The sequence below is a fragment of the Oppia nitens genome, unplaced genomic scaffold (assembly GCF_028296485.1).
Source record: "Oppia nitens isolate AA-2021 unplaced genomic scaffold, nextdenovo-longstitch-racon4-pilon3 scaffold1_pilon_pilon_pilon, whole genome shotgun sequence".
Lineage (NCBI taxonomy): Eukaryota > Metazoa > Arthropoda > Arachnida > Sarcoptiformes > Oppiidae > Oppia > Oppia nitens.
This window is the reverse complement of record NW_026533199.1, coordinates 11,411,595-11,437,010: the sequence shown is the minus strand read 5'-3', so window position 1 is coordinate 11,437,010 and position 25,416 is coordinate 11,411,595. Positions and strand designations below refer to the sequence as shown.

Genomic DNA, 25,416 nt, shown 5'->3' with positions numbered 1-25,416 from the left:
AAATTAATAATAAAAAATTAATTCTATAAATATTAGATTAAAACTTTAATTAGATTAAACCATACAATAGTTTAACTATTAGAATAAAATAATAATTATTAGATTATCATAAATATAAAAATTTTTAATTTATATTTTAGTTATTTGTATAGTATTATAGAGTTAAATATTTTTTTTATATTATTGTATTGATATAATTATTTTAATAAACAATATTATTTTTTTTTAAATTTCCTGTTTATTATGTTAGACTATTAGGTCTAAAAAATATGTTTTTATTACAATTAATTAATTAAATTAATTAATTTAGATACAATCTGAAACTGGTAAACAGTTGACTATTGGACAACTAATTAAACAATCACAGAGTATAGCTGCAGCACTGGTAGATGATATGGTTGGTCTCATTAGACACGACATTATTGCCATCATTGGCAACAATACTATACAACATTCTGTAATGAGATTTGCCATACAATGGTTGGGCAATACGTTTGTGCCGTTAAAACAGGATTTCAATGATCAGGATATTGTTGATGCCATCCGATCAGTAGGTGTTACTGTAATTATGACATCACTGGAAGATTTACATAAATTTCATCTATTATTTGACACTAATATTAAGGCAAATTCAATTACCAGTGATAATAATAATAATAATAATAATAATAATCAAAATGTTAGACATATTATTATATTTGATAACAATGAAGAAAAATCAATAATAAACTTTGAATGCAATAATTACATAACGTTTGAACAGTTACTTAGTAAAGGTAGTAGAGATCAAACACTGGCCCCGAGTATACCATACTTTCCAATCGATCCTGAAATCGATATGTATTGTTTGGTTTATACATCGGGTACAACTGATCGACCGAAAATTATTAGACTACCGCACCGGGAGTTTATTTATACAGGCAATGGTTGGGTAGAATGGGGTGTATTGGATGATGAATTCAAATATCCAACATTTTCCAACAATATTACCGTATCGTTTACAATGCAATTTGGACACAAATCGGGTACCAGATCTATACTATCAATGGTAATGACTGGTGCCAAATGTGTATTGTATGACAAACTGGATATCCATTTATTGTGCAAATCTATTGGTAAATATCAGATAAACGTATTGCGTTTGTTTCCACATTTGGCCGCACAGTTAGCCAATGGTGACAATGATTGCGATGATTTGTTTAACAAATATGACTTGTCTAGTATTAAATTAATAATATCAACTAGTGCAAAACTAGATCCAAATGTTGTACAAACATTTTTCGATAAAATTACCAATGTCAAATTAATTGAAAGTAATTTTGTAATAATTTTATTTATTTTTATAATTATTATTTTTTTATAATTATTATTTTTTTATAATTATTATTTTTTATAATTATTATTTTTTATAGTTATTATTTTTTTATAATTATTATTTTTTTATAATTATTATTTTTTATAATTATCTTTTTATATATTTAATTATAATTATTAAACAATTCAATATAATAGATAAATGTATTTTTTTTTGTTATATTGTAATATAGGATACGGTATGTCGGAATACGGTCCAATAACATCAAAGACAACACATTGTGGACAACAATACGAATCGGGTAATGTTGGCCAACCAGTACCGGGAACAGTACTCAAGATTGTTGGTATAGATGATAACCGTAAACCATTGGGTCCCGAACAGGAGGGACAGATTTGTGTCAAAGGTCAACGACTGTTTGCCGGCTATCTTAAGGATGAGGATCGGGAAAATTGTTTACCGATTAATACCGGCGTCAATAATAAATGGTTTTGTACGGGAGATATTGGCTACTATACCGAAACGGGACAGTTATTTCTAACGGGACGTATAGCTGATTTTATCCCTATTTATCATAACAATGTATTGAACAGAATTAGCGCACAGACTATTGAATCATATTTGATAAGACATCCGACTATTGGCGCTGCAGTAGTAACCGGTGGTGATGTCGACACCAGTGGTATTTGTAAACTATGTGTTTATATTCAACTAATTGAGTCTAAACTACGTTATGATAATCAATGTCAAAATCATGGTATCAGTGCTGCTGCTGATGAAATTTGCCAATACATTAACGGTTAGTATAATATCTATCTATATATATATATATATATATGATATCTTGAATCTATTATATTTTGTTTTTAGTAGTTTACAATAATTTTTTTTAAATAACTATTTTATAATTTTTATTTTTTTTATATATATATAATTTTATGATATTATATTTTTCAGAAAAATTTTCGGCAATTAAATTGTCGACCAATAATATAGTATTTGTTACGAATATCCGGCGTACATGTGTCGGCAAAATTAACCGAAACTATTATAAACAACTAGCAAAACAAGTCTAACAATATATATATATATATATAATAACATTATTTTTAATTAATTTGATTAAAAAACTATCCTGCTAAAATCGTCTAAATTTAAAAGTTAGATATTTTTCAAAAAACCGCTAATTTATTATTTGCTTATATTTACAGTTTTAAATAAATAATTATTTAATAAAATATATATTTATTTGTTTGTGACAAAAATATGCATAAAAATTCAATGTTAATAATTTTGATTTGTAATAAATGATTTACAATATTAAATTAATTATTAATATGCTTAATAATAATAATAATTAACATTATTATTAAATATTGTTATTGTCTAATTATTTATTTAAATAAATAAAATTTATTAAAATAAAAATGTATTTTACTTTTTTGTTAATTTGTTAAAGATAAAATAATGTTATAATTTATCTTTTTTCTAAATAATTATTTCTTATATTGTTTTATTGACTAACTCAAATAAAAACTAAGATAAAAACTATAATAAATTACTTTATAAAACTTAACATTAATAAAATATTTATATAAAATAATTAGTTAAAATGCAATTCATGTTTTATAAAGTGATTATTTTTTTTAGACAATTTGTTTGAATATAAAATTTATTAATAATAACATTTAAACAAAAAAATATTTTCCAACTTTAATTTCTAAAGTGATTGAATAATTATCATTTTAAAAATAATCAATGTCATTTTTTATTCAAATATTTATTCAATTAAAGAATTTATTCAATAATTATTTTTTCTAAATGACAAAATAATCATTTCATAATAATTTTCAATTTAGTTTAATTTAGATTTCAAATATCTTATATGTATTTATACCATATGTTATATACTAATTTCTAATATAGATATCGTATAATAACTTTACTTAAAAACATGAGCTTATAGTTTACATTAAAATAACTTAAAAATCAATGTATACGTCATATAAAAAAATATATTTCCAAATATACTTACAAAAATTCATATTAAACATTAAATGCTAACTAAAAAAAACTTAAGTAATATCTAAATTAATAAATACGAGTTAGTGTGAAATAATAAAACTAATCAACAAAAATAATGCTAATTATAAATAAAATATTTTAGTTAATTTTATTAATTTTTTAATAATAATTTTTATGATATTAAAGCTGTTTTGAGTAAGTAAAAAAAATAATTTGTGTGAAAACTAATTATTATTAACGAAAAATTTTTAATATTAATATATTATTTATATAATATAATATTAATATAATACAGTTTAGTAACTATGAATATTTACATTATTATTAACAATACTATACAATGTTTTATAATATGATATAATTAGTAAATTTAAAAAATAAACCTAATTTTAAATTATCAATAGAATATAAATCTATATAAATATGATTTTATAGATTAAAATATTAATTTTAAGTAATTTTAATTTAAGTATATTATAAAACATATTATTTTAAAAAATTACTAAAAAGTGTAATTTTTATAAATGCTTATATTATAAGATAAAAATCTTCACAACTTTGAATATACAAACTATTTTAAAACAGTATATTATTTTTTACTAAATTGAGATACTTTTAAAATAAGAAAAATTATTAGTTATAATTTTTTTTAATTTGCATATCTTTTTCATTTAATTAATATGTTTTATTAATTGGTTTTTAAAAAAAATTATATATCAGTTAAAAAACATATTTTTATTTTAAATTCTTCTAATATTTTACGTCAATATAATCAACAACAAAAAAAAATAAAAACATATTTTACATAAAACATATAGATATTGGGTACTTATTTTTTTATTAGTTAGTTAGTGTTATATCCGACTTTTAAACAGTTAAACAAACCAACAATAAGGTATTACATAATAATACTGTTTAAGCATAAGTTTTAAAAAATCATATTTAAAAAAAAAGATTTATTTATAAATGTTTTTTATCAGATAATAATTGATAATACAGTCTATGTTTTCAATAATGATGACAAGCAATAGTAGTTCAATGTCTACTACTGGTGCTACTAATCATCAGCGTTTGTTTATATTGTGGGCACTGGTAGTCATAATTATCTATCTGAGCTGTTTGACTACTATGTGTTCAACTAAACCCGACTGTTCTGAATGTATTGGAGTTGACTAGTATTTTAATAATAATTTGTTTGTTTGTTTGTTTGTTAATTGTTTGCCAAATTATATATATATAGATGTTTAGTATACGATATTTATAATTATATACTGTTTTAATATATATATATATATATATATATATAAATTTATATAATTAAAAATTAAAATTGTGCAAAAATATTAAATTTAATTATTAAAAAAATTGTATATTTTGTTTATAAATTAAATTTAAAGTTTTTTGAATTGATTAATTTTCAGAAATGTTTTAATTTTAATTAATAATAATTTGTTTTTTTCTATTCACAAATATATAATTTGTAGAAAATTGTAATTCACAGCAATATTGTCACAATTATCACTTATAAACTATTATGTATATATAAATTTATATATTCAATAACAATATTGATAAAATGATTAAATATTTTAATTATAATAATTTTTAAATACTAATTAGCATTATTATTTTAAATAAAAAACATTTAATATTGCAAATATAATTTAAATAATTCTTTGAATTTTCGCATTAATTTATACCAAAAAAATAAAAATAATAATTTTATTTTTCAATTTTTTAATAATAAAAATAAATTAAACACTATTATTGTAAAAATATATATAATTAGTTGAAAAATATATAAAGAGAAACTAAAATATAAAAATATAAGTACAAATAATAAAATATTTAAAATAATTTTTAAAAAAAATTAAAATATTACTAATTAAAAGTTATTTTGTCATCTGATGTTCACTATTACAATATAACTTAGCATTGAAATAAATTTCACACTAAATAAGTTTAACATAATTATTTAACCATAAATATTTATTTAATATATACATAAAGTTTTCAAAAAACAATTTTTTGTATAATATTGTTATCTAATGTATTTCTATAGTAAAATATAACTATAATAACATAATAAGTTTAACTATAATTTTCAGTGTTAACAATAACAATTTGATTTAAAGCCAACATTTTCATATTAATATATTAATTTATAATTGCAAAGATATTATGAAAAAATAATTTATAAATAGTTTAAACTGTGTCATTAAAATAGTATTAAATTTTGATAAATATTTTACCAAAATACTGTATACATTATACAGTAAATATATATATATATATATATATATATAAATTACACAATTTTTAAATTTATTACATAATAAACATTTAAATTTATGAAATATTTGTATTAATATATATATATAATATCGGAAGCATTATAAATAAAAACTTTTATTATTAGTAATACTATAGTTGTGTTTATAAAAAAAATAATAATAACCTACTAATCACATTAACAATAAAATAATTATAATAATGATTTTTTGACATGTAGTGATTTATTTATTGTACAAAAATATTAATAGTAAAAGTTATTATTATTATTATTATGGTTTCCTGTCTAATATATGTTTTAGCATTATTGTTAAAAAATATTTTAAATAATAGGTAAGATTTTTTTTAGTGATATATTATGCTAAATATTTTATGTGTATTTTGTTGTCAAAATAAAAAGGGAAGGGATGTTATGGTTTGTATAGTTTGAGAGAGAAATCTATTGAAACAAACTTTTGAATAAAATAAAATATTTATATATATATATATACTGTATATATTAGTGGAACTAATTTTTATTTTTTTTATTTGAATACAATATAATTTTTAGAAAACTTATGTATATATATACAGTATAGTATATATATAATAATAGCAAAAAAATAATAATATAACAGTTAGCTATTAACATCATTAACAATAATAATATATTTAATACTTTATCATAGTATCACAAAATATTATTTTTTTGTCACACAATTTTCATTTCTAACAGTTTATTAATAATAATAATAACTAAAAATAGTAATAATTATGTGCTATATGTGTGGGGGAGTTGTTAACTTCACTATTAATTTACATACCAATCAAACTGATTAACTGTTCAAATATTTTAACATAACAGCAATCTATAGTTTTATAAAAAAAACCATAAATCAAAGTAAAATAATTTATTATTTTTTATTAACAACTTTTTCTATCAATTAATTAATAAAAATTAGTTTTTTATTTAAAATAAAATTATATAATATCCTAAATAAATTGAATAACAATAATATTATACTAATTATAACGTAATATATATATATATATATATTCATATTTATTGTGATTTTACTTAATGTGATATAAACTTAAAGTTTTATTTTTTATATACTTTTAAAAAAAATAAAATTTATATAGATTAAATAAATAAAACTTTTAAATTTAATAATAATAATGTGCAAAATGTTAAAACTATTTAACACATTATCAACAACAACGACAACAACAATGAGCACCTGTATTATGACCACATCAATGTTGGCTATTATAACTATATCGTTGTTAATCCATACCACCGAAACTCAGGTAGCACTGGATCCAGGTGCTCAATTTTTCAATCCCGGTCCAGCCGGTGCAGCCATGTTTAACCGATTTCCCGGCTCACCAGTCGGCAGTCAACTGTATAGCGGCCACCAGTTGTCACCGCTCGGTTCGCTGGCATTCAGTGTTGGCCGCGGCTGTGATTTCCGTTTGGAAAACGACGGCGACTATCAAAAGTGTCGTCAGGAAGCCATTGTCGACTGGGGCGGCACTACCTATACGGACAGGCAGATCAAATATTTGTGCTGTTATACCTGGGATGTTCTAGACTGTATGGAAACGGCTGTCCAGTACAGGTGCGCTCCCGGTGCCGACTACGACATGGAAGACCATTTCCGTAACTTTGCCATACGTAAGACAGAGTTGCGCAACTCTCTGGAAAGATACCAGTGTGTCGACTATCCCTATCGGTCCATATACTGTCACTTTTATTGGTGGGTAATCCTAATTATTTGTATCGTCGTATTGCTGGTAATGTTGGCCGTAGCAGCCATTTGCTATCGATTGGTTAGGAAATCTAGGGGACAGTCAGCCCAGTCGATGAAGACAACCGATGTTAAGGTTCACAGATAATTAGATTATTATGTTTTTAAACTATATTATGTTTGTTTGTATTAAATATATATATACTGTATATATATTGCTAGATGTTTTCTAACACAAAAAAACCTAGATGATTAACAGTCACATTTTCAAAAAAATAAATATTTAAGTTTATTTAATATATTAAATAATAGATTAACAAGTTATAGTAAAATTGTTAGTATAAAAAATTAGTCTGTCTATACTATAGACTCTATACTATTGAATTAGCAATTTTATTATACAATTAGTATATTATTGATATTAATTTTAAAATTTTATCGCTTTTTCATACAATAATATTCACAAAAAACTGTAAAAATAATTATTTTTTATAATTTCAATTCTTTATTTTTAATATATATATATTATTTAGTAACTAATAGTCACTCATAACTTTAATTTTTATTTATCTGCTAGTTTATATTCATATATAAAATTAATCATATTTTATCATTGATAATTAATTATATATTATTTTACTCTACATTTATTTAATTATTAATTAATTGATTTTATAATAACATTTTTTTTGTTTATTTGTTTAATTAATTCACTAATCAATATAATTATTACTATTAATGCCATTCATTACTACCTCTAGCTCTTAATCTCTATCTATTTGATTAATTAGTTTTTATTTGTGTATCAATTAGTAATAAATATATTATTTTGTTTCATTTTTTTGATGGATGACTTTGATAGTCAAAAAATATGTTTTGTTTTTTATATTATTTAATTAATAATATATATAAAATAACAAAATATATTTAATTAAATAATATTATATCTGCATATTATTTACTATATTATTAATTATGATGATCTGGATAATTTTATTATGATACTACTATTACTCCAATATTTACTAATAACCTATTTAATTATTTATTTTATTTAATCAGCATGATAATTTTTAATTATTATTAATATAGCTAACATATCACATTTAATTTACATATTAATCCTATTATATTTTAGTAGCATTATATCAGCCGGCCTTCAATCTAGAGATAAACCATTTAAAAACAATTTCTATAAAAACAAAATTTTAAAAAAATGTTTCACAGCTAAAAAAAATGGGCCTCAAAATTATCCAGGTCAGATATAATTAAAAATTTTATTCATTTTATTTCATTTATTATTATTATTATTATATTTTTTAATTGTTATATTAAGATTTTTAAATATTATTTTTTTAGTTAATGTTTTTTTTGTATTTTTCTCTTTTTTTTATCTATTTTTATGTAAACCATTATCTAAACCGTAATACCAACAAACAAAAATCACCTTGTTGTTTTTGTTGAAATAAAAATTATTATAATGCTAATTCATTATATTTATATAAAAAAAACCTAAAGGAGCAAGCACAGTTAAATGACGCCTTCGATGAGTTTAGATATAAAGATATATTTTGCTATTCAATACATTCATATCATCATTAAAAATAAAATATCTATTTTTTTATTAAAAAAAATAACTAGCCTGTTAAATTTATTTATAATATTAATTTAAATTGTTTGTATATGCTGAAAAATTAATTAAAAATTATTGTTATAGATTTTTTTTTATTAATCTAATAATAAAATGTTATTATACTCTGTATACATACACTAACTTGTAAAACAATCTTAATTTTTCTGTTTTATATTATTATTATTATTATATAAATATATTGAATTTTTTTGTAATATTAAAATTTTAATAAAGTTTATTAAAATAAACTCATTTATATGTGTTTTTATTTAATTTTAAAAATCAACTTTATTTATTATTATTATAATAGAAAAAATCAATAAATAATTTAATAATATATTTTTGATTATTATTACCATAATTTGCAATTTTAAAAAAACTATTTATTAAATAAATAAATTTTTAAAGACAATAAGTGACATTAAATTTTATATAAAAAAAAGTATTTTTGTTTTGTTTTTTCTCTAAATTTTTTAAATAAAAAAAATATTAATAATAACATATGTAGGCAATAATAATAAAAAACTACTTAAATTTTTAAATAAATTAAATAATCATTATAATAATAATATACTTAATTATCAATTTACTTTATTACATAGTACTACTATACTACTTATAATTATAATAATAAAAAAACAACAACAAATAAACATTTTGTTGTATAATATAGTAATCAATCGATTAATTACTTTATTTTTAATAATCAATTTATAAAAACAAAATCAACTAATTATTGTATTTGCCGTATGTATATGTGAGTGTGTGTGTATGTCTAATGTTGTTATATTTGGGGGGCGGGAGGGCGCATATTTGGGTGGGTAGGCTTATGTAGATATATATATATATATATTTTAATTCATTAACTAACTCATTAACAAATTTTTTTTTTCAAAGCGCCCACAGAGAGTAGGGATCTTAGATAAGCTCTCAAAAAAACAACATTAACAACAACACAGCAAATATATAACAACAACAACAAGAATATCAATATCAACAACAAATTTAATAATAGCAATGATTTTTCCATTTTCATGTCTGTGTAGTAAATCTATAGACCAGACACTGGTAGAGAGGGAGTGGGAGAAGTTGGGTGTGAGTGTAGGCCAGGTATGATGTGTGTGTGTGTGTGTGTGTGTGTGTGTGATATATGAAGCGATGTTTTTTTGTTGTTGTTTTTGAATGCAATGATAATATTAATAATGGCTTATGAAATGATGAGATATATATATGTAATCATTAACTATCATTGGATCCATTGTTGTTGGTATCGTCCATAACATTGTGAAGGTGTTGTTGTTGTTGTTGAAGTAGTAGTAGAGGTGACGATACCACCTGTGCTGCCGATACAGCTAAGGTCGGCGGTGTTGACGGCGACGACAATGAGGTGATGGCAGTCTCGCTATTACTGTTGTTGTTGTTGTTTACCATCGAATGCTTAACCACTGATGGCTGAGGCGATAGTGTTGTGGGTGTCGTCGATGTCGTCGTAGACAATGAGTTGTTAGTATTATTACTACTATTTGAGTTGTTGTTACTATTGTTGTTGTTGTTGTTGATGATGGCGGCGGCGGTATTAATCTCAATGATACTGTTGCTATCATCGCACGAGTATTGATCAGTACTACAACCACTACCACTACCGCCGCTACTACTAGTGTTGTTGGTGTCATACTTTTGGCGTTTGGTTATCTCCCGTAACCTATACTCGCAAGCGCTGTTCAATTGGTCAATATCTTTGGGTGCACCCTATCATTGATTATTTAAAAAAAAACAAATAGATATTAATTAATTAAAAAACTTAAGGGAACCGGCAGTAGTGTTCAAACTAGTCATACTTTTATGAGATAAATGCCATCGACATTAGTAAATCGTAAGCACTGTTCGTTGGACATATCAAATCGCATACCAGAGACCAGGTGTGCATTTAGTATGACCCGCAGCGCACCGGATGTTCGCATAACTATTGATAATAAAAGAAAATAAATTTATAAAAAATATATTTTTTTAAAAAATGGTCGACTAATCGATTAGATACCGATCCGCGAGCACAGGCGTTCATCTTTGATAGTGTCGTTCAGCCGCAAACAACCGCGTCCTCGTTCGCGCCACTGGTCAGTAGCGGTCTCCCAGGCGTACAATCGACAGTGCATTTGTAGTACGTTTTGTTCATCTGAATTGTTGATAATTTTTGAAAATACCATTTAAACTATCTGTTAATAACCACTCATATATATATACATACCTTCCTCTCCGGTTTTTACTTCAAATTTACGTTTATTATCGCCACTATTATCGGAACTATTACTGGCAGCCGTAGCCGACAAATCAAGTGCTCCATCACTAGTGGTCTTAATAACTGTAAAAGCACTGTTGGTTGCGAGACCACCGGCTGCACCGCCACCAATGTCACCGTTAAGTTCATTTGAGTCGGATTTAAGACGTTTGGTATCACTTTCAGAGCCGGTATTATCGTCAGCCTTATCATCACTCTTGTGCTTTCTATCACTACTTGAAGCGGCGTTATTGTTGGCCACAAAAACGGCCCGTTCGGCCAAATTCTCACCGAATATAAAGCCTCCCTGACTATTACTGTTATTACTGTTACTGTCGTCGACATCAATACCACTGCTGCTACTACCGGCAGCTGCAACGGCAACTGTTGCGATCACCGCAGCGGCCGTACCGCTAACTCCCGGTGAGGCAGCGGCTGATACCATATCACTACTACTGGAGCTGACAAACGATGATATCGTTGTTGTTGTTGTGCTAGCCGTAGACGCTGTCGAAGCTGCCGCCGCCGCTGCATTGGCTAATGCCGTAGCGGCCAATGATGAAAAAGATGCCGGTTCGTCGCCGCCATTGTGCGACGTAGTATCGGCACCGCATCTGACAATTGACTCGTTGGTCAACAATCGTGTTGACGGACGGAGTATATCCTCTTTCGATAGCGAAACAAACGAAATCGACGCTTTGGTCGGCTCTTTGGCCGAACCTTCTTTGGCTTCGTTGCGATTGGTTGATGAGTCAGCAAAACGCAGCACCGATGGCCTCAACACTGACTTCGACAATGTTGTTGTTGTCGATGACGTCGTCGATGTCGTTATTTTAGTTGTCAATGACTGGAAGGCACTCGTTGTCGAAGACAGTGTACTGTTAGCAGTGGCCCCAAATCGGCTCTCGGCTAATATACTGCCGCCGCCACCATTGTTGCCGCCACTACTACTAGTACTACTACCGATACCGACTGTACCGCCTGTAGAGGCCGTAGTCTGCGAACTGGTGCAAAATGTAGCGCTAAAATAGTTGTTAGCATTGGTTGCCGACGACGATGACGACGACGACGAAGTCGATAGACTACTGGTCACTGACGGTATAGCCGTTGGCGGCAACGATATTGTCGGCACTGGCGGTGTTGTTATTATAGTCGGTGTCGTCGTAGCCGATGATGAGGAACCACTGTTACTAATACTACTACTGCTACTACTCGATAGTCCCAGTCTGGCCGGCGCTAAAATCACCGACGTTGTCCTGCTGTCCTGCGATTGTTGGCCACCATCACTGGTCATAGTATTACTACTCTCCGAACTGTTCGATGATGTAGTACTGACCACTAGCGCTGCTGATGATGACGACGAGTCGCGAGTAGCCGACGATACCGGCGACGTTTGTATAACACTGGCCGCTACCGAACCGCTTGATACTGGACTTGTCGCATGAATACTAAACGGATTGTCCGGTGGCCTTTGCGGGAACGGGTGCTGCTGCTGTTGTCCAACCGGTGACGATGTTGTTGTCGTTGTACTACTATTACCGGTGGCCACCAAAGCCTGTTGTGTTGATGTTGTAGTACTGCTGTTGTTATTGTTGGCGTCCATCGCTACTCCCGTCGGTGTTTAGATATGTTGTCACTTATCTTGTTATGTGTTTTGCTATTTTGTTTGTCAATCAATCAATCAATTGGCGACCACTTTGTGTGTCCACTCATATACAGTATATATCCAAATGTTTTTAGCGGTGTTTTGTAATGTTTGTGTTGTTTTGTTATTATTATTATTATTATTAATATTATTGTTTGTTGTGTTATATAAAATGTGCGACAAAATGGCGGACAATATATATATACAGTAGAGTACAGTGTGTTGTGTTTATCGCTTATAATATACTGTATTAAATAATAGTGTATTTGAATGCAAAATATACTGTAATAATACTAATAAAAAACAATTGACTAGTGATTATGCAGTAAAATATTGAGTCATAAATTACGTCCAGAAAAAAAGTTTTATTTTATTAATTATTATTATTATTATCTTTAAAAAAAATTAAAAAATTATTAAATATTATATATAAAACAAAAATTTTTTGGTATATTTTTTGTTAAAAGTTTTTTTTTTTAATTTATACAATTAGTACACAAATTTTATATACAAATTACTAATCATACAAACTAATTATAATTTGTAATTTAATTAAATAATAATATTGTTATAACATTTTAATTACAGTATATTTAATATTTTGTAAAATTATTATATTATAATAGTTAGATTAAAGTTTAGTTAAGATAATAATCATTTTTTAAAAAACTGTAAATTACTATTAATATTTGATAATTTATATATAAATTAAAATTATAATTATAAAATTAGCATTTACAAGATAAAAAATTTTAATACTATTTAATAATAATTATTATTTAATTAAATACAACTTTAATATTAAAAAAATAAAAAAAATATTCTAATATAAATTGTAAAATAAAATAATAAAATTTATTAAATAAAAATAAACAAAAATAAAATACTAATTAATTAAAACTACTAATTTATAAGTAATGAAATAATTTATTCATTAAATTAATTATTAATTATTTTATTTAAAAAACAGGTAAATATTTTAAATATATATACAAAAAAATACATTAATAAATTTGATACAAATAAACATGTACACTTTTTAATTATATACAATGTATAATTAAATTAATTAAAAACTTTGAACGTAGGCACTATTCTAATTGATGTTGATTTTTTATTATGTTTTTTATTATTTTCCATTGCACAACAATTACCAAGATTATTATTATTATTATCAACATTATCATAATGTAGTAATTTACTTGAATTATTATTAACTAGACGTTCGCAAATTTCCGGTAACTTTCCGATACTATTTTCCTGTTGAATTCGTTCAGATATTTTGCCCAACTTTTTCTGTAATTGTTTATCATTGATTAGACACTCGATAGCATTGAACAGTTCATATTCGTTGCACAGGTAGGCATCCAATTTGATACCATAGCCTTTCTCGTGAACCCGCTGTGCATTATCGTACTGATCGCCAAACAGTGGCAATACTATCATTGGTTTACCAAAATAAAATGTTTCCGTTACGGTATTATTGCCGCCGTGCGTAATGACCAAATCGACCAATGGTAGTACTTGGGTTTGCGGTACCGATGACTGACCCCACATATTTCCCGGTAGATCGTAGTCGTCATGTTTGGGTCCTTTCGATACGATATACCGGTGTCGAGTACGGCCCAGTATAGCCAATAGACGTTTCATGTTTTCAACATCGGCTGCACCCATAGATCCCATAGAAAAGTATATCAATTTTCCCGATTTGTTTTTCATCAGTTGCTCCGGTATTTCAAACTTGTTGTTAGAGTCCACCGATTGTTCGGTGCGCTTAAGATTGTCAAATCTGTACCATTTCGGTGGCAATTCCCGGGCCAATAGATAGTCTAACTCTACGGGATAGCCATAAATGTTCAAATAGGGTGATCCGCGCATAAACTTATATTTTTGTAGTGGCGGTAAACCATGGGATATAATATAGTCGTTGTAGTCGCTCCACGATTCGTATATTATATCGCAAATGGCCTGTCTATGTGTCTCCCATTCCCTACGTATAGAGACACTAGTGGCAATAGATGGTAAACCTAATTAATAAATAACAAAAAATTTATTATTATTAAATAGTTAATTATATATAAGTTACAGTACATACCTAAGCCGGGTGGCGGTAGCCGCTGTTCATCCAGGGCTGCCATCAGCGGATTAAAACTACACGTATGTATCCACGGTATACCTGACTTGACTACTGCCGGCATTTCCAGCACCTGATCCAGTATTATAAGATCCGGTTCAAGAGTTGGCAATAGTTTTTCAATAATGGGATTCAATTGACGCATTTGGCTCATGATTGTTGGGTAGAGAGCTTTTGACAAGTTTTTCAATGTCTCAATAGCATCGGTAGCCGCAATACCACCGGAGCCGACAAATATCGACGACCAGTACTTAGCCGGGTCTTCATCGGCAGGTTTTTCCTGTTGTTGTTGTTGTTGTAATATAATCTCTTCGATGCCATAGTTGACAAGTCGACCCGTCCATTGGCTACCGATGGCAAACAGTGCCCGATGTCCGGCACCGATAAGTACCTGTGCAATGCCTACGGCAGCGTTTACGTGGCCGACGGCCTCCACGGGTATGAATAACACTTTAAGTGATTGCTTTGTCATTGCTTTACAATTAATTTTTAAAAATAACTTTTAAGTAAATAAAATGTTAGAGAAATAAAATCACTTTTTTTTATTGTTGTTGAATAGTATTGAAAATTTATTTATAAATCTTAAGTTAATATTTCTTAGTTTAATTACATTCAAAATATTTGATTGTGATTTTTTCATAAAAATTTTTAAGAGCCGACTGTCCTTTAAATATAAGGTTTTTTCTCCCCTTCAATGATAAATATCTGCATTGATTACAATGTCATTAAGCAATAATTGAATTGTTGTATTATATTTGCTGATAAAAACTTTTTTTAAAAACTAAGACTAAAGTGACGTAATATTAACATTGGATATGATATGATTGACTTTTTAATAAAAAATAAAAATTAATATTAATATATACAGTATATTAGGTTCATTTACAGTATAATGTTGATAAAAAATAGGCCTAAATTGATCATAAGTTAACTAATGTGTGTAAATGTACTTTTAATTATATATCTAATATGATCAAGTACACTTTATACCATATATATATATACCAGTTTTTATCCCCAATGCACTTAAAGATAATAAATTATTTTCAGTTTATTTTAATATAGTTTGCATTTTTTGGGAACATTTTTGCATCATTCATACAATACTGTATTTAAGTTAATCTAACAAAAAAATTGTCTATACAAAATGTACAAGATAAAATATGAAAGTAGCAGGCGCGGTTAAGGAAATTTTTGAAATTAATATTTTAATTGATATATTTTAATATATAATACAATTTTACACATATATATTAAATTTTAGATCAATCGGATCAATATTTTTATAGTTATTAAATAAAATAATTTTTGATTATAATGGGAGGTATACAAGAAAAATCAAACTTTGAACCCCCAAAAAACACCCGTCCCTGGGATCAATTGTCATGAAATTTTTTTTGGTGACATTATAATTATCAATAGATGTTTTTAGGAAAGTGTGGATCTGCTCCGCAAACATAATCTTAAAATTATCAATAATTAAATTATATATATTGAGCCGGTCGGGGAGTTTAAAATTTATAAAAATTATGTAACATCACATGACAAATTAAATGATACAAAAATTAGTTTAAAATATGTGATTTAACTGCAATATGTCAATAATAATTACCAAAATATAAATTATTAATTTTATTAATTATTTTTTTGATAAAAATGATTTTTAATAATTTAATGTTATATTTTTAAAAATTATTATACTTATATATTAATTATTTTTAAATTAGTTTTTAATTGTACAAAGGTGAGCCATATTAAATTATCAAAAATCATTTTTATCAAAAAAATAATTAATAAAATTAATAATTTATATTTTGGTAATTATTATTGATATATTGCAGTTAAATCACATATCTTAAACTAATTTTTGTATCATTTAATTTGTCATGTGATGTTACATAATTTTTATAAATTTTAAACTCCCCGACCGGCTCAATATATATAATTTAATTATTGATAATTTTAAGATTATGTTTGCGGAGCAGATCCACACTTTCCTAAAAACATCTATTGATAATTATAATGTCACCAAAAAAATTTCATGACAATTGATCCCAGGGACGGGTGTTTTTTGGGGGTTCAAAGTTTGATTTTTCTTGTATACCTCCCATTATAATCAAAAATTATTTTATTTAATAACTATAAAAATATTGATCCGATTGATCTAAAATTTAATATATACTGTATGTGTAAAATTGTATTATATATTAAAATATATCAATTAAAATATTAATTTCAAAAATTTCCTTAACCGCGCCTGCTACTTTGTTTTAATTAAATAAAAATAAATTTATTGATAAAATTTGTCATCTAATAAACTTATTATTATTAGTATTATTGAAAAAATCATTTTTTATGCATTTATACTATCAATATATAGTATGTTTAAGATAATATTAATACTAATAACTTTTTATTTGATTAAATTAAATATGGTCAATTATCAAGGACAGTTAGTTGCTTAGAAAAAACTAAAAAAATAAAATAAAACTGCACTTATTATTAGGACAGTGCGTTTTTTTGAAAAATAAATATCAGTGTTGCACTAAATGTTTATATTGTAAATAATTATTGAGTGTAGTTTATTTTTGGTGTTTTTTTTTATTAATAATAAATCAATTAAGTAATTATTATTTATTTTATATTTTAATTGATAAATGTTAAGTGCTTTAATAAAGTGCACATTTCTAAATAAACAATAATTAATATTAAAAAAAACTTGAAAAGTTTTGTTTATTGAAATCTATAATGGCTTTTTGAGTCTGTCTGTGTGTGTGTGTAGCATTTCATTTTGCGAATTTTGAAATTCTGACTTCAGATTCGGTTAGAGGACTACTAATAATGTATTGAAAAGTTACATCAAAATTTTGATATCTCTTCGGGAACATAGACAAAATGGCGGCCAAAGTAAAGAAAATTTTAAGAAATTTTTTTTTAAGTATAGATTTGAATAAAGCATCAAAAACAAGCATAAAAATATACAATAAAATTTTGATATCTCTTTGGGAACATAGAGAAAATGGCGGCCTAATTAAAAAAAAAATAGGTGAAAATTTTAACGTTTAGAATTGTATAGAGCATCAAAAATAATAAATTATTGATCAAAATTATTTTTTTTCAAAAATGGCGGCAAAAGTATAAAAAATTTTAGGTAAAAATTTTAACGTTTAGAATTGAATAGATTATCAAAAATAAGATATTATAAATCAAAATTATTAATTTTTAAAAAGTAAGATTATAGTCAAAGATATTTTGTCATACTGAGTCACTTGATATCCTGAATGACTATAGTTGAGTATATTTTGTTATACCGAGTCATTTGATGCCGTACATGACTAAAGTTGAGTTTATTTTGTCACACTGAGTTATTTGATATCAAACATGACATTTAATTTATGTATATTTGACGTTTTTAGATTTTTATATGTTACTTTATAGCCGCTATAATTATACAAACTAATGGTTTTCAATGATATTCAAGTTTTTTTCTGAAAATGCTTTCTAGCATTCTTAACTGGTTTTTTATGTAATTATAAACAATTCAATATAAACTTAAAATTATTTTTTTGTTAAAAATAATTAATTTTATTTATTCTAATGGATAATGAATTATATTATAGAAAAAACATTTAAAAATTACAATTTATAATAATAAAAAAGCGCAATAAATATTTTAATAAAATTTAAAATAAGAATAAATAAAATTTTATTAAAAAAGTTAATATTAAATATATAAATGAATCAATTAGAGAAAATAAAACATAATTATAAATATTATTATTATTAAACAATATTAAATAATATTAAACAAAATAAAAATTATTAATAATTTAAAATATTAATTTTGTTTTTTAGTTACTGTCTTTTAAAAAATTAATTAAAGTAATTTAGTCTAAAAATAATCTATTATAAATTTTTATTATAAATAATTATTTTGTTAAGTATTTATTACAAATGTACATTAATACAAATATGTATAAAATGCTTAAACTGTATTTTAATTTATTTATTTTAATAAAATATTTTGATTAAATAGATAATTTAGAAACTGTAATCTATACTTATCTTAATTAATTTTTGTATTACTTATAAACTAACTAATATAATTATTTTAATATATTTAATTTAAAATTTAGTATAAACAACTATATGTATTTTATTATTTGTTTATTAAAATAATATAAAAATCTAAATTTATAAATTCATTAATTGCAATTAGCTATAGAATAATTATACCTTAGTTAATTTTAATTAATAAAATTAAAATTAATTATAAAATAATATTATTAAAAATTTTGTAGAAAGTATAGATAATTATTATTAATACAATAAATTAATATTTTTTCATAATAATTGTGTAACTTTTAAGCGCATATAATACTATCAATTTCAGCATAAGTATTTCACTTGTATTAATTAATTTTTATTATAATTTTATCTAAATTTATTAAACTGAATAAATAATAGATATGATTATAATTCTATAAATAAATAAAATAATACTAAAACAATTATATTCTATAATTATTATTATTTAATAACCAAAAAATTAGTTAAAAATTAAGAAATAGCTATAAAATTTCTTTTGAAATTAAAAATTAATTAGAGTTATATATTAATAAAATATGCAATATAAAAATAATTAAAATATATATATATTATAGAAATAATTAAATCAAATATTTGATAACAAAAAATATCTATATTACTTTACAAGATTATATGAGTATTTATAATATATATATATATATAAAACATATATTATTAGTATTAAATAATAGTGAGATTTTATAATCACTAAATGTCAATAAAAAAAAGATTAATTCAAGTGCTATGTTTACAATTATAATTGTTAAAACATACTGTATTAAATTTGTGTATAAAATAAAAGAAAAATTTTACTAAAATTATAAAATCAGAAATTGTATAAATGGCTGAAAAAAACTATTGGGACGATAATGATGTTAAGGCAAGTAATGACAGTTCCATTAGTCAACCGATTGATTCTGAATGGATTATAATGATTTATCGCCGGAGCAAATGGCCGCTTATGAAAGTGAATATGAATTGGCAATTGAAAAGCAAACACTTTTGTTTGGTCAACAGTTACAACAATGCGAGGTTATTGTGGATGCTGTCTATCAAGTGGCCGATTATGTACCAGAATTTAAAACTAAAGAACAAAGCGATTTCTGGAAGAACATAGTAATTATATTTTTTGAAATATTTTAATTTTAAAATTTATTTATAAAGAATTTAATTTTATATATTTAATATTATTCATTTAAAATATATATTTCTGCATAGGTAATACCTAACCTTACTGATATATTAAAAGATGAATTGTTTGCACGATCAACAATTCAAACAAGTTTTTTGGCAATTAATAAATTGATTGGTAACATACAAAATGGATATGCTATTGTTAAGGCTAGTAAAGGTAAAAAATAAGTTATTTTTATTATATAAATATAATATTTTAAATTAATTTTACTGAATAAAATTATAGGTAGCAAACCAGCTATAAATATAGCTAAAAAATATATTATGGAAGCGTTAAAACAATTGGAAGAGTGTATAGATAATGTAAAAAATTTAAAATCAAATGCTATAATTGCTTTTGGCAAACAAACAACAGAAATATTTAATATTATTGGACCCGAAGCAGCAAAATTCATGAAACAAAAAGCTACTAAAATAAAAGCAATTAAGAAACTTTTTGAAGAAAAAAATAAGCTAATTGATAATATTGCTCAATTAAGAGGTAAAAAGTCTATATATTTAAAATTTAATATATTAATACATTAATTTACATAAATCATTTAATATATTATTTATAATAGGAAATATGTATAAATATAAACAACTTATCGATGCTACAGATAATTATGTAAAAAATTTGAAATTAGAACAACAAGAGATTAAAAGTAACTTAAAAGATATTAATAAATTAAAAGATTTAATCGAAACTACTATTAAAAATATACCAGAAACAATTGATGCTCCCACAGAAATGACAAATTATGTAAATATTTTTGGTTTAAAATTGTGGGAAAGAAAATTCAAAACTTTTATTAAGGTATAAAAAATTTTATTGAAATATATTTTTTGCTTAATTAATTTAATATAATTATTTTATTTAAAAAATATATTTATAAATAAATAATTTTTTTTAAATCAATCAGGAAGCAAATCCACATAAAGATTCTGATAAACAATATTATCAAAATGTTATAAGCGTATTGGCTGATCAAATTAAAGACAATAAAAAAAAAGATTACAATCATATAGTTAATGAATTAGAAAATAAAAAGGCTGATTATAGCAAACAATTGGAGACTACTGAATTTAATCTAGATAAATTGTCAGTAGATTTACCGGGACAAGTTGAAAAAATTAACATTGAAATTAATAAATTGTACAATGAAATTGAAGATTTAGAAAAAGATTCACTGGAAGCCTATACTAAGTATGGTCTAAAGGGAAGTGCATTTGTAGAATGCTTGATTAAAGTACGTACAGTTAGCAAATGTATTAACGAGGAAGCGTCAATTTATTTGCCATTGGAAAACATTTTAACAAGTAATTATTTTTTATAATTTTAAATTATATGCAGTAAACTGTCTAATAGATCTAATAGTTAAATTGTTAATTATTCATATACATAATTCAAACGTATAGATAATTTTTAGTAATAAGTATTATTTAAAATTTTAATATAAATTCAATTATTTTATACTTTTTTAATTATTAAGGAATACAATTGTTTGTCAAAATGCACATTGATTATTTATGTGAAAGCGAAACAAAATATGATATCTTTATTGCCGGACAAATGTTGATACGAAAGGTTGAGTTTCTGTCTCATTATAATGTAATGGCTGTCGAATCGTTTTCGCCGTCGCATAAAAAATATAAACAACAATTGGATAATAAATTACAAAAACAATTAACTAATTAATTAGAATATTATTAAAAAAGTTATTTTTATTATTTTGTAAAATTTTAAAATAACTTAAAAATTAATTATATATTAATTCTATAAGAATTGATTGTTATTTCTATTTTTTTAAGTATTAAGACATTTATAATTTTAAACACACATTTAACTAAGTATTTGTTAAATTTTACTGTATTTATATTATATCTTTTAAAAAGCTTATTTCATATGTTAATATAATAAAAATGTTAACAAATAATTTAGAAATATTTTCTATATAATTTTGATTTATAAATATTTCATTTAATATTAAATAAGACTTTAATAATTTATTAATATTGAATTACTTTGTTAATTTAACTAGTAAACTTTATAAATTTGAACCGCCATACATAATACCGTCATCGATGACCAAATTATCAACTATTTGAACGCTTCAATAATAACCGGATCTAAAACATCGGTCATTATTTTTTGTGTCGTCTATCAAACCGGGACTACAAAAAATATATAGATAGTTTTTACATCAAAAATCATACTATTAATATCAAAAATATTAATAATAAATGATTTAAATATATTGTAAAAAATGTTTAACTACTTAATTGTATTGACGTGAACATTGGGTGCCAACTTCAGTGCCAATTCCCGGGTCATCATATCTATGCCTATTTTTGAGACATCGTAGGCCAATGAGTTTTGTTGATAAATAACAATTTTTAAAAAATAATTTATTTGAAAATGGTTGAGTCTTATCCGCCTACCCCTGCCTACCCTGCCTACCCCTAACTTTTTTGCCTACTATTAACATTTCTGCCTACCCCTGCCTACCCCTGCCTACCCCTAACTTTTTTGCCTACCATTAACATTTCTGCCTACCCCTGCCTACCCCTAACTTTTTTGCCTACCATTAACATTTCTGCCTACCCCTGCCTACCCCTAACTTTTTTGCCTACCATTAACATTTCTGCCTACCCCTGCCTACCCCTAACTTTTTTGCCTACCATTAACATTTCTGCCTACCACTGCCTACCCCTAACTTTTTTGCCTACCCCTGCATACCCTTAACATATTTTGCCTACACTTGCCTACCTTTTCCTACTAATAATATTTTTGTTTAACTTAAACTTACTATTAATACTTAAAATAATATAATAGAAAATATTTTTATTTTATGCATAATTTAATAATATTAGTTTATAATTAAATATAAATAAATAATAATAAAAATATATAATTACTTAATTAAAATTACTTGTTTATTATTAAAATAATTATATATTTTTTTATTATTTTATGTTTAATTATATTTATTATAATTATATAAACTTATATTATTAAAAATTTTGCATAAAATAAAAATATTTTCTATTATATTATTTTAAGTATTAATAGTAAGTTTAAGTTAAACAAAAATATTATTAGTAGGAAAAGGTAGGCAAGTGTAGGCAAAATATGTTAAGGGTATGCAGGGGTAGGCAAGAAAGTTAGGGGTAGGCAAGAGTAGGCAGGGGTAGGCAGAAATGTTAGGGGTAGGCAGGGGTAGGCAAAATATGTTAGGGGTAGGCAGGGGTAGGCAAAAATATTTGGGGTAGGCAGGGGTAGGCAAAAATATTTGGGGTAGGCAAGGGTAGGCAAGGCAAGCAGGGGTAGGCGGATAAGACCCAACCTTTGAAAATATTTTCTATATTATTATTCTGTCACAACAGTTAAACTTAAATTATTATTATTTTATTAATACTTTAAAATATAATATTTAATAATTTAAGACAATTTTATTTAATAATTACCGTAACCATTGATGCAATACTGGAAATATTAATAATAGTTTTTTGTAGATACTGTGCCGACAAATGATTAACTGGACATATAATACCCGCATTGTTAACCAAACCATTTGTTTGTTATAAATATATTATATAATATCTATATTACTATATAAATAAATAAGAAATATTTTTATAAACTGTTTTAGTTTTAATATTAGTTTGAATAAATTTTTTTTTTATATTTCAATATATTATAATATAAATTATTAAGTAATTGAATATCATTGCCGATTGTAGAAAATAGTCAAAAAACATAATACAACAATTAAGTCGACAATTGATAGCTGTTTTGATTGAATTCGTGATTATTTTTATTTTTATCAATTATCTTGTTTAACAACTTGAGATAAGCAAAGATAAGAAAGTTTATAGTAAATTTCTCATGAATAAATTTCAATAGAACTTTAACTTTGTTGTTGTTGTTATACTATATATCTATTGTTATTTTATAATTATATTAAAGATATATAACACTATACATACAATATAATGTTATTTAATGCACAATAAACTATTATACAAATATTATATAATAATTCATCTTTTTATTATATCATAGTTTAATCTAATTAAATTAATTAATTTTTTAGTTTTTTTTAAATTAAAATACTAATACTAATATTTAATTATTATTTGTAATACCAGTGCATATACTCCCTTTGCAATTACTTAATTAAAAATGTTAACATTATATATTATTCATTAATAATAGAATTTTGTTTCATTTTAAAAAAAATATTACAAATAATAAAAACAATAAATAAATAAAATATTTTATTATTTTTTATTTTAGTTAAAACATATTTATATTATTGATAAGATAATTTTCTATGTAAATGAAAAAAGACAATAAATTATTAGGAAATATATTTTATTTGGGTATTATTATATTAAATTTAGACTGATTAGTTTTTTTTAGTTAAATAATAAATTGATAAAATTTGACATATTAAAATAACTGATTGTGTGAAATGTTTTTAAATAAAATCTTAATAATTTGTTTAATAACTTTGAAATACAAATAAAATTTTAATATAACAAAATATAAATTTTAAAAGATTTAAATAAAATCTATAAAATTTTTAACTTTTTTTACTTATTAATTCATCAAATAATTAATAAAAATTCAAAATTTATAGTAATCTATAGAATAGTTTTTTTTTTAAAATAATTATTACTTTTGTGAAACTAATAAAAAATATTATTTTTATTGAAGTAATAGAAACGTAAAAATTTATTTAAGTTAATTTACTGATAATTAATTTAGTTATTTAATTAATTAATAAAGAAATTTTTTCGTTTCTATGTAATATTAGATTATATAATAATTGTTTTAAAAAAAAACAGCAAATAATAGGCTGTAAATCAAGTTATATTTGTATTTTATTTATTAAGTTTTTAAATTTTATTATTTTGCTTGTAATATAAAAACACTATGCATGTATAATTGAATTATCAGTAAACATTTTTAAAAATTATAATTTATAAAGTTTTTTCTTTTATTATTATATAAAGAAATATATTTAGATTACTTAACATTTCAAAAAAAACTATATTCTCATTATATAATATAATTTATACTAAAAAAATAAAAAAAA

The 25,416-nt window shown here is 24.0% G+C and overlaps 5 protein-coding genes across 5 annotated transcripts; 3 read left to right on the top strand and 2 right to left on the bottom strand.

The window, feature by feature from the left end:
- Positions 1-6,823: 6,823 nt before the first annotated feature.
- LOC128951484 (uncharacterized) lies at positions 6,824-9,921 on the top strand. Its single transcript, XM_054296731.1, has 3 exons — positions 6,824-7,498; positions 8,881-8,935; positions 9,893-9,921. The coding sequence occupies exons 1-3, from the start codon at positions 6,845-6,847 to the stop codon at positions 9,919-9,921; spliced, it is 738 nt and encodes a 245-aa protein (XP_054152706.1). The 5' UTR covers positions 6,824-6,844.
- Positions 9,804-13,145, bottom strand: LOC128952638 (uncharacterized). Its single transcript, XM_054298061.1, has 4 exons — positions 11,241-13,145; positions 11,034-11,168; positions 10,834-10,958; positions 9,804-10,744 (listed from the first exon to the last, which is right to left on the bottom strand). Exons 1-4 carry the CDS (start codon positions 12,871-12,873, stop codon positions 10,235-10,237), a joined length of 2,403 nt encoding a protein of 800 aa, XP_054154036.1. The 5' UTR covers positions 12,874-13,145; the 3' UTR covers positions 9,804-10,234.
- An 835-nt stretch (positions 13,146-13,980) lies between these two features.
- LOC128951483 (NDP-glycosyltransferase YjiC-like) lies at positions 13,981-15,521 on the bottom strand. The gene is made up of 2 exons (XM_054296730.1): positions 15,011-15,521; positions 13,981-14,942 (listed from the first exon to the last, which is right to left on the bottom strand). Exons 1-2 carry the CDS (start codon positions 15,519-15,521, stop codon positions 13,981-13,983), a joined length of 1,473 nt encoding a protein of 490 aa, XP_054152705.1.
- A 4,443-nt stretch (positions 15,522-19,964) lies between these two features.
- On the top strand, positions 19,965-20,834 carry LOC128951481 (uncharacterized). The gene is made up of 4 exons (XM_054296729.1): positions 19,965-20,254; positions 20,357-20,489; positions 20,559-20,784; positions 20,822-20,834. The coding sequence occupies exons 1-4, from the start codon at positions 20,060-20,062 to the stop codon at positions 20,832-20,834; spliced, it is 567 nt and encodes a 188-aa protein (XP_054152704.1). The 5' UTR covers positions 19,965-20,059.
- Positions 20,835-20,897: 63 nt separating this feature from the next.
- LOC128951480 (uncharacterized) lies at positions 20,898-22,420 on the top strand. Its single transcript, XM_054296728.1, has 4 exons — positions 20,898-21,128; positions 21,235-21,631; positions 21,805-21,940; positions 22,354-22,420. The coding sequence occupies exons 1-4, from the start codon at positions 20,898-20,900 to the stop codon at positions 22,418-22,420; spliced, it is 831 nt and encodes a 276-aa protein (XP_054152703.1).
- Positions 22,421-25,416: the final 2,996 nt, after the last annotated feature.